We start from the raw sequence: 18,266 nt of genomic DNA on the forward strand, positions 1-18,266 counted from the left end.
TCTCCCTGTGTTTTTACATGGTTTTTCCTCTGTCTGTGTTTGTGCCTTAATCTCCTCTTCTTTAAGGACACCAGTCATATTGGATTAGGAGTCACCCTAATGACCTCATTTTAACTCAATTACCTCTTTAAAGGCCCTATCTCTGAATACAGCTATAATCTGAGGTACTGGGGGTTAGGACTCCAACAGACAAATTTAGTGGGGGGACCTAACTGAGACCATAACAACTATTAAATATGTTAGTTGTAGGTCTTTGTAGATGCCCTATTGTAAGGTTGTTAAAATTCTCTTTTAAATTTTTTTGCTTAAATCTTTTTAAAATCATAAATAAGTCTTGAATTTTCTCAAGTTTTTTTCTGCATCTATTAGGATGATTATATGTGTTTCCTCTTTCTTTTAATACAGTAAATTACATCGATTGATTTTTCAAATATTAAGCCCACCCTGTATTTTACCCTTGTCCAGTGGTGACATATTATCCTTTCTATATGTTGCCAATTTTTATTTGGGAAAATATTACAGAATATCTTTCTGATACCTAACTTATTAAAGGATGCATTTGTGGGTGGAAGGACAGATGCTGTACAAGTGTTTAGTCACTCACCTGAACATAAATAATAAGCTTATTACTTTGAAATACAAAGGCAAATGTCAGAAATAATAGTTCAAAGAGCTAAAAGTGAATGAAAGGAGTACTAGTGGGTAAAGTTTTCCCTACCCATCCTTACTTCATTTTCTACCATTTGACTTTTTAAATTATATGTACATTATTTTGGTAGAAGTAAAACTTATTTTAATTTTTTTTAATGTTTTATTCTTAGAGAAAGACAGAGCATGAGCGGGTGAAGGGAGAGGGACACAGAATCTGAAGCAGGCTCCAGGCTCTGAGCTGTCAGCACAGAGCCTGACACCGGGCTTGAACTCACAGGCTGCGAGATCATGACCTGAGCCGAAGTCAGACGCCCAACAAACTGAGCCACCCAGGCGCCCCAAACTTAATTTATTTTAATGAAAAAAAAATTAAATTCTCCCCATCCAAAGTCTAGTTATTTGCTCGTTTTTAGTTCACTTTCATTACAATTCTGTTTCAGGTGGGATTATTTTGCCAGTGCATGGTGTGCAAACAACTGGAACAGTGCCTCTCTTTCCTCTCAAATATTTAGCTCCTTCCAGCACAATTTATTGTTTGTCCTTAATTTTTTCCCATGTTGTGTTAATACTCTCAATTATTTATACTAGGTTGTTTCTATACTATCCGTCCTTGTCCTGGTCCAACACTGACTGGAGTTACAATTAGAATGAATTTACTGTGGTGGTGAAGTTCACCCAAACACAAAGAAATGGGAAGTGCAAAGGCCCAGAGGTTTATAAAAGCGTGTGGCTGGTAAACGCATGATGGAGGAATCTGAGAATAGAGAATAATAAACGTTTAAAGTACAACAGTAAGTGGCATTACTTAAAACGAAACCTTGACGGGCAGTCCTGGGGTAGGCATCGCGACACTTCTCAAGCTGGGATCCCCATATGAGGCAGAGACACCACGCACGAAGGTTAAGTCCCAGGGACTCGGGCTTTGATTTCAGGGGCCCGCGCAGGCGCAGCGAGACTGGTCGTGGCCCATGGGGCGGGGCGAACGTCACTTCCCGCAGCCTCTGCCGGGTCTCGCGCGCTATGACGGCCGGCGCGGAGCCGCAGGGTAGGCGGCCCGGAGTCGGGGTAGGAGTAGTGGTGACTAGCAGCAGGCATCCTCGTTGCGTCCTCCTGGGGAAGAGGAAAGGGACTGTAGGAGCCGGCAGTTATCAACTCCCCGGGGGCCATTTGGAATTCGGGTGAGCAACCCCTGAGCCCACCGAAGGAAAGCCGAACGTGCACGGGAAGGACGAGCTCTCCCCGTGCGTGCGTCCTTGCGTCGTTGCGTGTGCGCCGACGCTGCGTCATCTCGCGCGTTCCTCTGTTCTCTCCTCGGGCCGCAGCGCTCCTGGGTGCAGGCTCCGGCCGGGAGGAGGCGCTGAGCTGCGGAGGGCTGGCGAAGGGTCTGTGGTCGGTCTGCGCCCCGCCCGCCCAGTGCTTTTTCTGCCGGCAGCCTTCTATCCGCGTCTGCGGGCTGATGTGTAGGGTGTGTTTTTCTTAATGTTTACATGTAAGAGGCGGGAAGTGGGTCTTTATGAAGATCTTGCCCAGTTGTGTCAGTTCAGGCACTTGCACGGTTCGGGCTGTGCACTAAACGTACACGGATGGACGGCCTGTTTCCTGCCCGCGCAGGTTTGGCTGCGCCGTGACCAAGCACATGGGCTAGTGAAACTCTGGGCCTCGGTGTCTTCATCTATACAGTGGGGAGGTTGGACGGAGCACTCTTTAACGTGGCATTCTGTGTTTGATGGCGGATCAGACCGATAAAGGAAACTGGACAGTTAAGGGTCAGATCTACCCAATGGTGCGGAAAGCCGGGGATTTTGCTAAAAGGTGGGTTCTGAAGTGAGAATAGGTTAAAGTCAACGGTGGATGAACAGTATCTAAAGCGATCAGAGCCAGCGCTTGTTTTTCCATTAGTGTAAAAGTGCAAACACACATGAAAGTAAACAGTTGGTGAATCCTCCTATACTTACTACTCGGCTTGTTCTTGTTTCATCTTTACTGCTCCATCCCAACAGACAACACAGATCCCTTGTTTTCTAGACTCTTCTGAAGGAAAACGCGGACGTTTATTATATCGCCCATAAACAGTTCGTTATGTACCTGTCATAGGCTTTTTTTAAAAATGTAACTCCATTTTCACACCTAAAGAAAATACATTTTCACACCTTAACAAGATAATTCTTTAATAACCTGTGATATAGTCAGTCTGTACCACTTTCCCCATTTGTCTTGAAAATGTATTGTTTTGTACCAATCAAGATCAAAGGAAGATTGTACTTTGGGATTGATTGTAATTTGGGATTGATAAATTTAAGTCTCCAAATCTAACAGTAATCCCTCTTTCCCTTTTTTTTACCATCCCATGTTGAAGAGTATGGGTCATTAGAATTTCTTACATTCTGACTATATTCTTGTAATCTACCTATTTGTTATAAAGTGCTAGAGACTTGATGCAAGTGCCTTTTAATCAGACTTTGTCTTTGATAAAACATGGAATTCCTATGATCTTTTAGCACATGGAATTTTTTTAATGGTTTTAAGGATTTTAAAAAGCATCAATAAGTTTATCATTTTTAGATAATTAAGATAAAAAATTTTTTTAAATTTTTTTCATGTTTATTTTTGAGAGAGAGACAGAGTGCGAGCAGGGGAGGGGCAGAGAGAGAGGGAGACACAGAATCCGAAGCAGGCTCCAGGCTCTGAGCTGTCAGCACAGAGCCCCACGCAGGGCTTGATCTCACGAACTGCAAGATCATGACCTGAGCCGAAGTCGGCCACTTAACCAACTGAGCCACCCAGGTGCCCCTAGATAATTAAGATAAACCATCAGTTAATAACTAATAAAATTTCCAGGTTAAGGGTCACATTGCCCAGAGGGACACAGTGTATTGTACTTTGTCAATTGCAATGGCTAGAGATAGATATCTTAATGCTAACACAATAAAGTATTGGAATCTTTACTCAGATATCCAATGATAATAGGCAAAATTGTCCTTTAATGAGCTTTTTACTGAGTGCTAGATATTACGCCAAGCTCTTCACATGTATGCTTTCACTTATCTTTATATGACTGGTATACTGAATGGGCTAAGTTTGAGAGGAGACAAATAGAAAATGGCTTTGTTTTCTCCTTCCCTTGTCTTTATAATTTTTTTTTTTAAGTTTACTTATTTATTTTGAGATAGGCAGAGACACTGCCAGTGGGGTAGGGAGAGAGGAAGAGAAAGAATCCCAAGCAGGCTCCACGTTGCCAGTGCAGAGCCTGACACAGGGCTAAAACCCACAAAACCAAGAGATCATGACCTGAGTGGAAACCAAGAGTTGGAGGCTTAACTGACTAAGCCACCCAGGCACTCCTCCTTCTGTTGTCTTTCCCTTTTCTGCTGTTCTCTGACATTTCCTGCAAATTCTATTGTTTTCCTGTCACTTGATTAGAAAAATAAATCACATTTGGTCATTATGATCCACTTCCAAGCATTTGTCTGTAGTGGGGAAAAGGAAAGAGGAGGAAGACCTCCTCCTTTTCTCACTGTTTCTGGTTTCCTTCCCTCTCCAGGATGTTGGGGAGGGAGAGGGTGGGCCAGACTTTTTACATGACTAGTGCTGCTGTGATCCATCCATTGGTGCCCTCTGGATGTTGTGCCGTCTTCCTCAGGGTATGTCTGTTGGTTGTTTGGAAATCCCACAAGGATGTCTCTCCTGCACAGTTCTCAGACATAGGTGGCTGATTTAGCTCTTGCTTGTTAGCACACTACCTTGCTTTTTCTTTCTGCTGGGATCCCCAGCAGTCTCTTGTAGCATCTACTGGACCCAGAAGAAAATTCACAATGGGAGTAATGCCCTCACTGTCACTCTTTCTCCTTGCTCATTCATCGTGGGCTTCTGTAGCCATTCTCCTGCTTTCCAGATTCTCAAAGTGGGAATAAACGTCAGCTTCTCTATTCACGTACATCCCTAAACACCAAGGGACACACTTTAGACTTGCCCAAGAGCTCTTACCTTTGTACCACCTCTACTCTGAATCACAGGCCTGTGAGTTTCTGCAGCTCGATATGACTTTAGCAGGGGAGGAACACGCCAGTATCTCCTTGGGAATCACACCCAATCTCTCTGATCAGTTTTCTTGAAGCACCGCTCACTTGGCTTCAGGCAGAGTTGTCCTTTCATCAGGATGAAGGGAAACGTTGCTACTATGCTTGAAAATTCATAACTTTCCTCCCTGCCCTAAATCTCCTTTCTTATGTAGACTGGGTAGGGTGAAGGTCAAAAGACTTGCAAGCCTTTAGATGGCATCTGTTTGCTCTCTTGCCATACTCTTTAGAATTTGAGGTGTTTGTTGCCTATTGTCCTGAATTTTAAGGCTTCAACGAAAATTCTGAGACTGCAGGAAAAGACATCATCCGCCTCTTGATGCACTTGCAACAACCCCATTGGAAAGTAGTATTACCTCTTTTTATTAGGTTTAGCTGACTCCAAAGCCTGTGCTCTTAACTGTATACTTAACTGTCTCCTGATTGCATACAGTTGCCAGGCACGTGAACTAGTGCTGAATTGGCTAAATGTTCTTTTTTTCTCAATAGGAAGTCCTTTTGGTCTTCAGATAACTTCAGATATTTTATACTTGAGATAAAGAGAATGTCCAAAGGCAGGGTTGTTGATTGATTGTTAGAAAGCAAGAGCCAATTACAGGGTTTTTGGTTTTTTGCTTTAGACTAGAAATTTCTAGGCAGGAATTTCATGGCAAAAAAATAATAAGTTACATAACTAGAATTGAATACAGTGCTGTGCTTCTGTTTTCCAGTGAAACGTGGGAAGAATGTGCTCAAAGGGAAACCTGGGAAGAAGCCGCTCTTCGCTTGAAAAATGTTCGCTTTGCCTCAGTCGTGAATTCCTTTGCTGAGAAAGAAAATTACCATTATGTGACAATACTAATGAAAGGGGAAGTGGACATGACTTATGATTCAGAGCCAAAGAACACAGAGCCTGAAAAAAATGAAAGTAAGAGAATTATGTGTAATAATTCATGTTCTTTGAGGAGCTTATCATCTGAGTATTACATTATGTTTGCCATGCAAAGAGAATTAGTCTTTTCATACAGAAGTGTAAATACATATACTTAAATCCTGGAGACATAAGCATATAGCAGGAAACAGAAGTGGCCTGGAGCCAGACTACTTGACTTGCATCCTGGTTTTTCCGCGTAGAGGTTTGTAACCTTGGGCGAGTTATTTCATGTCTCTGGGTCTCTTTTCTCCTCTGTGATAATAGCAACTACCTCCGATGGGTTGTTGTAGGGATAAAATTAGTTAATACATATAAAGAACCAAATGAACACTGTAAGTACTCAGTAAGTCTTAGTTTTATTTTCAGCATTTAATTTTGCTTCAGACTCTGATTTTAAGCAAAACGTTGAAGGTGCCATCCTCAGTTTTCTCACCTGTGTGAGAAAGATACAAATTTCCTTGCATGGAGAGTGACTAACCTGACAAAACAATTATCCTCGGTGTTGAGTCGAGTGCTCTGAAAGCTTTAACAACATTGATGTGATTTACTGTGTGCTAAGCATTGCCCTAAGGGCTTTGCATGGATCATCTCTCTTCAAATTTCATAAAACTCCATGAGAAGGAATAAAATATCAAACTTACCAAATATATTCTTTGCCTTGTGAAACCTTATCCAAGCGGTTTTCCAGTGTACTGGACCTCCCCTATAAACATTTAATTTATTCTCCACTATGGAAGAATCTTGTCATTCAACAAATGCTTACTGAGTACTGCATGCCACGTACCATTCTAGGCGCTAAAGAAACAGTGGTGTGTGGAACAAAGTCCCTCCCCTCTCAGGTTTTACATTTTTTTTAATCCAGGGGAAAGGCAACACATTAGCAGATACTTTACAATGTAATGATAAGGAATAAGAATAAAAGTAAAACGGTGTAAAGGATAGTGACCCATGGGTGCTGCATCAGACAGGGTGGTCATGGAGGGCCTCTGAGGAGGGGGCATATGTGCAGAGGCCTGGAAGAAGTGAAATTTCTAGAATGGATAAATCATGAGTTAAGTGGTTTGCAGATTGAATTCATTGAGTGAACAGAAGGGCATGTTCTACCCGAAGGCCTGTTGAGTCGTATACGACTTTTTATAAAACAGGTAATGACTTGGAATCATCTAAAGTGAACTAGCAACGTCTGAGCTATTTTTACTCACTACACCCCAACACCAAATGTGTGGCTCTTTTCTTCACATCAAATAGTTCTCCAGACATCAATTGGATGCCCTGTAATTCAGTTACATTCTTGCACTGTCTACCTGGAGTCAGTGTCAGATCCCAAACATTACAGAGTCCGTCCCACAAGACTGCACCCACTTCAGATACCAGTCGCCAAGTCCTGGCCTCCTGTACTTCTGGTCACCTGGCTATAAATTGGGGTTCCCACAACCTCCTCCTCAGGTTCAGTAATTTGCTAGAATGGCCTTCAGAACTCAGGAAACCACTTTACTCACATTACCAGTTTGTTATAGAGGAAACAGCTCAGAAACAGCCACATGGAAGACGCACTGGGCAAGGTGGGCAGAGGGAGGGACGCAGAGCATCCGTACTCTCAATGAGCACCTTGACGTGTTCACCTCCCAGAAAACTCTCTGAATCCTGTTGTGTGGGGTTTTCACGGAGGTTCCTATGTAATGGGATTGGTACATATTATCGTAGTCTCTATGACTGATTAAATCATTATCTGCTGGTGATTAATTCAATCTCCAGCTCCTCTCCTCTCTCCTCAGGTGGGATGTATCTTTCTGGTCACCAGCCCCCAGTTCTGAACCTATCTAAGGATAGGTTCAGCTCAGCCACCCATCAGCTTATTAGCATAAACTCAGGTACGGTTGAAAGAGGCTTATTATGGATAGCAAGTGTTCCTCTCGTCCCTATCACTTAGGAAAATACAAAGGTTTCAGGAACTCTGTGCCAGAAAACGGGGAGGAAAGCTATATATAGATTATGATATAAGGAATATATATATTATATATATATATATAAAAAATATATATATATATAATATATATACACATATATAAAATATGTATATTATATATTATATATATTATATATATTATATATATGTGTATATATATATATATATTTTCCTTATATCACAGTGACACACACAGTAATACCCAAGAAGTATCCAAAGGCTTTCAGTTGGCCTAAGGTACAACTAAAATCATTCATGCCTTAAGAAGGGCAGGTGAGAAAATGTACCAGGTTCACTGGGGGTGCTGTCTACAAGTTCTTCTATCTCTCACATCCCCAATGATCCTGGATAAAAGGAGGAATAGGAGAGAGGGGAGTCCAGAGTAACAGTGGAAACAAAACTCAGTAGTCTTGACATCCTGAAGCTTTGAGGAGGAACAGTTACTTGTCTTTTTAATATTAAATTGAAGTGTAAATATGTATATTTCCACTTTAATACTTTTTGTAGGACTCAATTTACTTTTTTTCTTTAAAGCAAAGTACAGTTCCCATAACTGAATTTTTAAAAATTAGTTCGAGGGGCGCCTGGGTGGCTTGGTCGGTTGAGCGTCCGACTTCGGCTCAGGTCATGATCTCACGGTCCGTGAGTTCGAGCCCCGCGTCGGGCCTCTGTGCTGACAGCTCAGAGCCTGGAGCCTGTTTCAGATTCTGTGTCTCCCTCTCTCTCTGCCCCTCCCCCTGTTCATGCTCTGTCTCTCTCTGTCTCAAAAATAAATAATCGTTAAAAAAAAATTAAAACAAAAATTAGTTCGAGGTGTCATATATTCAGGCAGTAAGCACAGATTATTATTGTTCTCTTAAAAGAGAGCCCTAAACTTGGAAGGAATGACCATATCCTTATTTTTCTCTTTTCTACCAGCAGCAAAAACCTGACACAAGATGAGACAAAATGATGAAATACTTTGGTTTTGCATACTTAGCGTCCTTCACAAGGAGCAGACATAGTATTCATTTGTGGAGAAGGGCTGAGGGGAAAACAGCAGAGCCACTGACTGTCCCATCAGTTCTGACCAATCTCCAGCCGGCTGCCTCTGCCTCTCTGCCTCCGCCTCTGTTGTGGTTGGGGTTGCTGAAGCCTGGTGCAAGGCACGACTTCCTGTCCTGCTCTGCACTGTAGGCCTGTATTTCTAGTTTTCTTCCTCTGACGATAGAAGGCATCTCAGGTTCAGTTGGGGTGTTCAGCTTCAAATCGTACTCGCTAGTTTTCCTTTACTGAACTTTGAATGCATAAAGAGCAGATGTTTGGGCTCATTCACCTTTGACTCTCCCGTGCCTGGCTCCTATTCAGAGTATATTGTTCAGACCATGTTGAAGGAAGAAGGGAACAAGGGGATGAGGTTCTTCAGTATAGTATCTAGACCGGCCTACATTTGAACAACTTCCAGAAGATTATTATCCTACGTCATAAAGTTCTGTGTTAGAGTTTTTGTTACTATGTTATGGTATGTAATGTTTTTCCCTTCCTAGAATCTGGTAGTTTTGACTCATTTTTACATGCCTTGTGATTTTTTTTCATTTATATAACTTTTTTTGAGCTTGTCCACCTTCATTTTGTTGACCTTCTCACAGGCTAGTAATCTGAGGTCACACAGTATGATTTTATAAGGCCCAAGGTGACTAGCACCAAGTCAGATTTGATCAGAAACACTGATTCCTCAAAAAAAAAAAAAAAGAAAAAGAAAAAAAGAAACACTGATTCCTCTCTAGCCCTTCATAACAACATAGCAGGAGTTATTTTCACTTTTTGCCCATTGAGAGCTCCTGCTGGGTAGCCAGCTGCACCACAGCCAGGGTGCAGCGGCTCTGTGGTGGTGGTTTTATTTATAGCATAAAGATGCATTTTCTCTCCCATGTTCGTCAGATCCTGGATCTGGATCACCTGCTTCAGGTTACTGGTTATGACATCTTTTCTCCAGCCATCCAATTATAATCAGGAGGATCAGCCAGAGGCCTCATTTTCTCACAGACAGGATAAACTTGACAGACAGCTCCCTTGAGACTGTTAATTCCGCATCTTGCAACACATTGTTGGGTGACACCTCTCTGCCTCTCTCCCTCTGTCTCTTTCTTTCTCCCTCCTTCTGTCCTACTCTCTTTCTCTTAGGCTGATCACTCCTTCCTGAACTTGTTCTAATTTCATGGATTCTTTGTCCCCTGTCCCCAGAGTGAAACTGCATATCTGTATGTTACAGGCAGAGAAGCACTTAGTGGAAGAAACTGCATTTAAACATAAGTATATGCGTGTGACCATGAAGAAACTTAGAACATGGAGTGTACATCTTAGTAATATAATATTTATATATTCACCTGTTGTGAGCATCTGTACTTTCATGTTCCTTACATTTAAGTCATCAAAGAGAATACTGTTGCCTAGAGCATTTTTCTAGGATTTTGTGTATTTCACAATAGACACTGTTAAATCTTTCCTTTTTCAATGGATTTTTGAAAATCAGTCCCATCCATATTGTCTTTCCATCTAAAGTGTACCACAGCCAGAGAATATTTTTATTCTCTGCACAGCTTCCATTACTTTTTAACAAGATGGAAGATAGCTTAGAAATGTTGTAACTTACTTTATTCTATAGGTGGGGCAGCTGGTTTGTTTTCATGTAGTGTTACCACCTGTCATGTGTAAAGTTCTGTATGTTTTGTTCAGCCAAATATTCAAGCAAAAATTGAATTCTCTTAAATCCGGATTTTACCATCATGGGGCCCTTGTAAGCTTGGTCTCATGTTGAAATAACAGCATGTTTTAAATGATCCCCCTTCTGTTAAGATCTTCATTCTAAAGGCAAATGATATTGGTACAGCTGAGCTAATGCATAGCATCACTGTGATTAGTAGCATGTTATTATTAGTTGCAAGTCATTTTTATATTTAATTAATTTTTTCGAAGTATAGGTTAACTTGCCAAAATAAATATTCTTTGTTTCCTTCCAGCTAAATAAATTGATTTGGTATCTTTCTTTTCTAGGTTGGGAATGGGTTCCCTGGGAAGAATTTCCTCCACTGGACCAGCTTTTCTGGGCACTGCGGTGTTTAAAGGAACAAGGCTACAATCCATTTAAAGAAGATTTAGATCACCTGGTAGGATACAAAGGTCATCATCTCTAGGAGAAGAAGAAGATAACCTGATATACTTTGAAAAAACAAAATAAGGTTCTGTGAGAGAATGAAAAATATCTACATCTCAGAACAACTCCATCTTATGTAAAAACTTCTATATGCTTGCCAGTTGATTTGCCGTCTTTTAATATACCCACCACCCTTTCAGCCAGTACTTATGAAAAATTTGCTGGCATGATGTCATCAATTGCATTTCAGACTCAGAAAATGTGATGAATGGTGATATTGTGGCAATTCTGCTTTCTGTATTTTTCTGTGATATTTACTGTGCAGTTTGTCATTACCAGCCTGCCTGGCATGGAGGGCTATAGAATTTGCCCTAGTGTTTCTGTTCAAATAGAGATCCTAATTCAGATGCTAACACAGTATGCCTGTTGCGGAATTTATCACATTTCCTTGTCTGTGACTTCCTTGTCTATTGACTTTCCATGTCTGTTTTATTTAAAACAAAATTTTTGGTACTATAGTGTGACAGTCTTTGCAACTGGAGTGACAGGACAGGTCATTAGGGTATATTTCCCAGGTTTCTGATTCAGAAGCTACCTCAAGTGAAGTGAGACAAACTGAGATATTATACTGTCATTAACAGGCCATGGACTTTTGGATTTGTCACATAATCTTTGTGAGATCCAGCTTCCATATAGGTAAAATGAGATTAGACTAGGGCAGTGGTCCTCCAGGTGACGTCTGGGGAGGTCCATGAGACCCTTTCAAGGGCACTCAAGGTCAAAGATGTTTTCATAATAGGCAGGACATTATTTTCCTTTCTCATTGTCATTCTTTCATGAGTGTACAGAGAAGCTGTCCAGAGGCTAAGTGATGTGTGGTATTGTAACAGATTGAATTTAAGAGGAAACCAGGCAAGCCTTATGGATGAAACCGTTCCATAGGTTTATCTCAAATATAGTTGATTGGGAATTCATTGATTCTTCAGGTTAGTGCTTATCCAAGCAGGTGTCTTATAGCTTCAAAAACTTACCACAAAATAGAGTTTTTCCATGTTTGCTACTTTAAATTCTTAATGGACAGGTTCATTAGGAGCTTATGAGATTGTTTTTTTTTGTTTGTTTGTTTTAAATACACATAATTAGATATGAAGGTTTATGGAAAGAAAAAAACTAACCTGGGCTATATGTGGAATTTGAGAAACTCAACAGATGAACATAGGGGAAGGGAAGAAAAAATAAGATAAAAACAAAGAGAGAGGCAAATCATAAGAGACACTTAAATACAGAGAACAAACTGAGGGTTGTTGGAGGGGGATCTGAGGGAGAGGTGGATTAAATGGGTGATGGGCATTAAGGAGGGCATTTTGCGGGATGAGCACCGAGTGTTATATGTAAGAGATGAATCACTGGGTTCTACTTCTGAAGCCAAGACTATACTGTATATTAAATAGCTTGCATTTAAATAAAAATAAAATGAGATGAAATTTAAAAAATAAGTATTTTCAATAAAATGGTGAAAAAAATTTTTTTAAGTTTCATGTTAGAAGGGGATTGCATTTTCCCCAGCACCTAATATGCTCCGTTGGCATCCGTAATCACTCAGTAAATATTTCTCTAAATAAGCAGATGACTGACTGGAGGATTTAGAACTCTTAGGTAAGCAGTTAATTCTTAGATGGTTTGAGAATTACCTTTAATGGAAAAAAACTAATGCTGACTACTAGCAATATTCTCATACAATTAAATGTCCGCTACAGTTCCTGAAGTATGCCTCGCTCTGCCAGGACACTGGGGAGTCTGAAATATCTCTTCCTTCATCTGTGTGCCAGGTCAATCCCTGAGGTGTCCTGTATCCCCTGATAAGCAAGTGCAGTATCCTAGCAAAAACCCTCCCAGTGGAGCATGTGGTGAATTCAGCCTCCCTTGGAGAAACAGTTCTTTATTAGCTATCCAAAAAAGGCAAATACTTGCAAATAAAATACTGTCTTTGGGGCAGCAAGAATCACATTAACTGAGAACTGTGGAGAAGGAAAGCTCAGGGAATCATCTACGGGGGAGAAAACAAAGTCTTTTTCCAACATAAGATCAGTCATATCAATGCTGCCTTTTTAAAAAATAATTCGATTATTCATGTTGTACTTAGAAGCCAGTGCTTTGCTTGAGTAGCCTTTGTGAAGAATGCAAATAAAGATAACAGGACACAATGACTGAGAGGCATGGACCAAGCCTTCCGCTTTATGGACTTGACAAAGTGAACACGTGAGTCCATAGTTAAGATCCTCCATAAGCATTTAGTTTATACCTACTGTGTGCCAAGTACTATGATAGGTACTTAATTATATTGTAAGTTGAATCTATCACATTTAATCCCAAATTTCCATTCTAGATTTCCCATTTTTAGTATGCTGTTTAAGTATTTGGCTTTTTGCCTAATAATAATGCTCAATAGCTCTGTATGCAATGACATAGGACTCCTCATTTTACTTCAGAACAGATCACGGGCAGAAGGAACAAAGTAGCAGGCAGGCAAGCCAAGCTGTTCACCAGCTTGTTTGACTTCATCCTCCTGTCCTCTGTTCTTTTCCTTCTTTACAGATTCACTTTCCACCCATTGTTGAGGACTCTCCAAAAGACGTTATGTACAGCTCGGACCTTTTTCCTAAGCTTCAGACCCAACCACACACCACCCATCTCTACCTGAGCTTTTCCGTCCTTCGAATTTGTTATGTTCCAAACTGAAGTTGCCTTTGTATTCCTCTCCAGGAATGACTCCATCATCTGCTCAATTGCTCAAATTAGACTCCCTTCCCCCACGTAAAGCAGCCACCATCTCTTGTCCATTCTGTTTCTTTCATGTCTTCTGAATCCATGTCCTGTGAGGTTGTCCCAGCTGCCTCTCCTCTGGTGCAGGGGTGCTTGTCCTCTTTTTCCCAGACTGCACCTGCAGTTTTTACCCCTCCAACTAACTGATTGAGGTCAAATACACATGACATAAAATTTATCCGGACTTATTTTTGACAGTATGCCTAGAGTGCCTTTTCAGAAAATTAAATCTCATGGTCATTTGGCTTGTTTCCAATTGAGGCTGTTACAAATAAGGCTGCTATGAGCATGTGTGCATGCTTTCTTTAGAGTTCACATGTGTACTGATTTCTGTTGGATGTAAACCTACGAATGGGAAGGCTGGGTCACAGAGTATACAAATCTTTGCTAAAGAGATCTTTTTCATGTTATTTATTTATTTATGTATTTATTTAAGTAGGGGAGGGGCAGGAGACAGAGATGGAGAATCTTTTTTTCTTCTTAAGATTTTATTTTTTAATTTACATCCAGGTTAGTTAGCATACAGTGCAGTAATGATTTTGGTAGATTCTAGTGATTCATCCTCTACATGTAATACCCAGTGCTCATCCCAACAGGTGTCTTCCTTAATGCCCCTTACCCACTTAGCCCATCCCCTCACCTACACCCCTCCAGCAACCCTGTTTGTTTTCTGTATTTCAGAGTCTGTTATGTTTCGTCCCCCTCCCTGTTTTTATATTATTTTTGCTTCCCTTCCCTTATGTTCATCTGTTTTGTATCTTAAATTCCACATAAGTGAAGTCATATAATATTTGTCTTTCTCTGACTAATTTTGCTTGGCATAATACCCTCTAGTTCCATCCACTTTGTTGCAAATGGCAAGATTTCATTCTTTTTGATTGCTGAGTAATACTCCATTTCATATATATACCACTTCTTCTTTATCCATTCATCTGTTGATGGACATTTGGGCTCTTTCCGTACTTTGGCTATTGTCGATAGTGCTGCCGTATACATTGAGGTGTATGTGCCCCTTTGAAACAGCACACCTGTATCCCTTAGATAAATACCTACTAGTGCAGGTGGGTTGTAGGGTCGTTCTATTTTTAACTTTTTGAGGAACCGCCATACTGTTTTCCAGAATGGTTGCACCAGCTTGCATTCCCACCAGCAGTACAAAAGAGATCCTCTTTCTCTGCATCCTCGCCAACATCTGTTGTTGCCTGAGTTGTTAATAATTAGCCATTCTGACTGGTGTGAGGTGGTATCTCATTGTGGTGTGGATTTGTATTTCCCTGATGATGAGCCATGTTAAGCATTTTTTCATGTGTCTGTTAGCCATCTGGATGTCTTTGGAAAATTGTCTATTCATGTCTTTTGCCCATTTCTTGACTGCATTCTGCTTTTCGGGTGTTGAGTTTGAGAAGTTCTATATAGATTTTGGATACTAACCCTTTATCGGATATGTCATTTGCAAATATCTTCTCCCATTCCATTGGTTGCCTTTTAGTTTTGTTGATTGTTTCTTTCCTTCATTATGCAGAAGCTTTTTATCTTGATGAGGTCCCAGTAGTTCATTTTTGCTTTTGTTTCCCTTGCCTCGAGACATGTTGAGTGAGAAGCTGCTGCACCTGAGGTCAAAGAGGCTTTTACCTGCTTTCTCCTGGCAGATTTTGACAGCTTTCTATCTTACGTTTAAGTCTTTTATCCATTTTGAGTTTATTTTTGTGTGTATTTTTGTGTAAGAAAGTGGTCCAGGTTCATTCTGCTGCATGTCACTGTCCAGTTTTCCCAACACCGTTTGCTGAAGAGAATATTTTTATTTTATTGGATATTCTTTCCTGCTTTGTCAAAGATTAGTTGGCCATGTTTGTGGATTCACTTCTGGATTCTCTATTCTGTTCCACTCATCTAAGTGTCTGTTTTTGTGCCAGTACCATACTGTCTTGATTACAGCTTTCTAATACAAGTCCCAGATTGTGATGCCTCCAGCTTTAGTTTTCTTTTTCAGGATTGCTTTGGCTATTCAGGGTCTTTTCTGGTTTCATACAAATTTTAGGATTGTTTGTTCTAGCTCTGTGAAGAATGCTGGTGTTATTTTGATAGGAATTGCATTGAATATGTAGATTGCTTGGGGTTGTATCAACATTTTAACAATATTTGTTCTTCCAATCCAGGAGCATGGAATATTTTTCCATTTTTTTAATGTCTTCTTCAATTTCTTTCATAAGCTTTCTATAGTTTTCAGAGTATAGATTTTTCACCTCTTTGGTTAGGTTTATTCCTAGGTATTTTATGATTTTTGGTGCAATTGCAAATGGGATCGATCCCTTGATTTCTCTGTTGCTTCATTATTGACATATAGAAATGCAACTGATTTCTGTGCACTGATTTTATAGCCTGCGACCTTGCTGAATTCATATATCAGTTCTAGGAGGTTTTTGGTGGAATCTCTGGGTTTTCCATAGAATATCATGTCAGAGAGACAGAGAATCTTAAGCAGGCTCTGTGGGGCTCGGTCTCACAACCATGAGATAATGTCTTGAGCCAAAATCAAGAGCCAGACACTTAACCAACTGAGCCATCCAGGCACCCCACTAAAGAAATCTTAAGTGCTCTCTTTATAAGGTGCCTCTTCAGACCTTGCTGGGGGTATTATATAACATATGATATATAGAGAGATATAGATATAACATGATATGTGGATATATCTATACATATCCTGCTTTCTAAAATATTTTTAAAAATCCAAATTGTGAAATACACTTAGACCCCAGGGTTTTGGATGAGGGGTCATAGATCTGCATACATAAATTTAAGGTGAGTCTGTAGATAGCAGTTTGATGTCACATGAGAACACAGCAAGAAGGCAAGCCAACGAGAGACTTGCCAAACCTACCTACACCTTGAGCTTGGACTTCTAACCTCCGGAACTGTGTGAAAATAAATTCCCGTTTAAGTCATGAGTCTGTTTTTGTTGTAGCATACCTAACAAACTAAGCTAACAGGTGGCCTAAATTTCAAAGCTTAAGGAACTGCAACAGAATCAATGAACATTTGCTATTGTGGATTCCCACACTTTCCATGCCTGCCATCCTTGAATTGGAACTTTGGCAGCAACAAAGGCATCTCGTACAACAGGGTCCAGAGTGTGAAGTTAACTTTTGATGTGGAAAACAAAAAATGTTAATATGAAAATTTTCAAATATATCAGAAGTAGAGAATAGTACAATGAACTTCCATACACTCTATACTCAGATTCAGCAGGTACCAAGATTTTGCCTTATTTGGTTCAGCTCTCTCCTTTCCACCTCCTTCTTTTCCTTGGCTGCAATATATATATATATATATTAATTAGACAACCAATATTTTATTATACTGTATAATAGACACTGTTATAACTGCAATTTATGTATAGTGGTATGCCGTTGGATTCACATTAATACAAAAGTAAAGAAATTGAACTGTGAGGTAATTTATACTTTCAGTTAGAATTCCAAACTAGGATACTCATTTCATTCCATGTATTATTAAAGATATCCATCTAAAAAATGTACTTTGTTCCCAGGAAACTGCAGAAGTTGGAAGACAAACGTTTTTCTATAGGTCATGTTTCATTTAAATATTAAAAAGGAAAAAAAGCTAGAAAAATCAAATTTGCAGTTCATTGCAAGGATGTGATTAAAAACTATATAGCACCTCAGGAAATACATTCTCATTTAAAAAAAATGTATATATATGTGGATTTTTAAATCCATCCCATCTTTTATCTTTAAAAAAGATAAAGAACCAAAATGTTAATTTCTATGATCTCTAGATAGAATGTTAGTTTTATTTTCTTTGTACTTTACTATACTTGCTAAATGTTCCACTATGGATGTTGTATTACTTTTGCAATCAGAAACAAAAATTTTTTTAAGTACACTAAAATAAATCAAAATATAGCTGTGTAAGCACATTATTTAAACATGGAGATTAACCATCAGAATTTAAAACTGCTTAAAAGTGATTCCTTGTGAAAACTGCAGTAAGAGGGAAGGTGAAGACAAGACAGTGCTTTCCGTTCTAAAAACTTTCAGCCAATCTGTTAGTCTTAAAATCAGACATTATTATGGTAAGTTTTTTCAAAAGAAATGAAGGAAGGAAGAAAAGAAAGAAAGGAGGGGAAGGGAGGGAGGGAGGGAAGGAAGGAGACAGGAAGGAAGGAGGAAGGAAGGAAGGAAGGAAGGAAGGAAGGAAGGAAGGAAGGAAGGAAGGAAGGAAAGAAGTGAGGGGAGGGAGGGAGGAAGAAAGGGAGAGAGGAAAGAAGGGAGAAGAAAGAAGGAAATCAGAAGTAAAGAAAAGGAAAAGAAGGGAAAAGAAAGAGTAAAGGAGGAAAGGAAAGGAAAGGAAAGGAAAGGAAAGGAAAGGAAAGGAAAGGAAAGGAAAGGGAAAGGAAAGGAAAGGAAAGGAAAGGAAAGGAAAGGAAAGGAAAGGAAAGGAGAAAAAAATAAAAAACTAGTGGGAAGACTAATGGGGAAAAAAAGAAGAAAGCAACAACTTCATTTTATTTCTTCTGAGACTGTCATGGGCCTTTGTGAAACCTACCAGTTGTGATTACTAGTTCAGCTGAATGCATTACATCATGTTCATTCACACTCCAGAATTCTACTTAAGTATGTATAAAATCAAACTGGATTTACAGAAATAATTTCCTACCTACACTAAAGGAATATTTAAATTTAA

The 18,266-nt window shown here is 39.8% G+C and overlaps 1 protein-coding gene across 4 annotated transcripts; it reads left to right on the forward strand.

The window, feature by feature from the left end:
- The first annotated feature begins 1,594 nt into the window (after nt 1–1,594).
- NUDT15 (nudix hydrolase 15) lies at nt 1,595–11,152 on the forward strand. 4 transcript variants are annotated; one of them, XM_058685406.1, is made up of 4 exons: nt 1,595–1,829; nt 5,438–5,634; nt 7,416–7,511; nt 10,640–11,152. In XM_058685406.1, exons 1-4 carry the CDS (start codon nt 1,672–1,674, stop codon nt 10,777–10,779), a joined length of 591 nt encoding a protein of 196 aa, XP_058541389.1. In that variant the 5' UTR covers nt 1,595–1,671; the 3' UTR covers nt 10,780–11,152. The 4 variants fall into 4 exon arrangements, 3 of the variants coding, with proteins under 3 accessions (XP_058541389.1, XP_058541407.1, XP_058541400.1); XR_009248969.1 differs by having other exon boundaries at nt 1,596–1,829; nt 7,396–7,511; nt 10,640–10,752; XM_058685417.1 differs by lacking the exon at nt 1,595–1,829 and adding an exon at nt 2,000–2,463.
- The last annotated feature ends 7,114 nt before the right edge of the window (nt 11,153–18,266 follow it).

The sequence above is a fragment of the Neofelis nebulosa genome, chromosome 1, assembly GCF_028018385.1.
Source record: "Neofelis nebulosa isolate mNeoNeb1 chromosome 1, mNeoNeb1.pri, whole genome shotgun sequence".
NCBI lineage: Eukaryota > Metazoa > Chordata > Mammalia > Carnivora > Felidae > Neofelis > Neofelis nebulosa.

What these genes read in the sequence shown, in the direction of transcription:
- NUDT15 (XM_058685406.1), top strand. Translation starts at nt 1,672, where the DNA reads ATGACGGCCGGCGCGGAGCCGCAGGGTAGGCGGCCCGGAGTCGGGGTA. An exon ending in AGAGCCTGAAAAAAATGAAA is followed by an intron (nt 5,635 to 7,415) that starts GTAAGAGAATTA and finishes CTCTCTCCTCAG; the next exon opens with GTGGGATGTATCTTTCTGGT. An exon ending in GCTTATTAGCATAAACTCAG is followed by an intron (nt 7,512 to 10,639) that starts GTACGGTTGAAA and finishes TTTCTTTTCTAG; the next exon opens with GTTGGGAATGGGTTCCCTGG.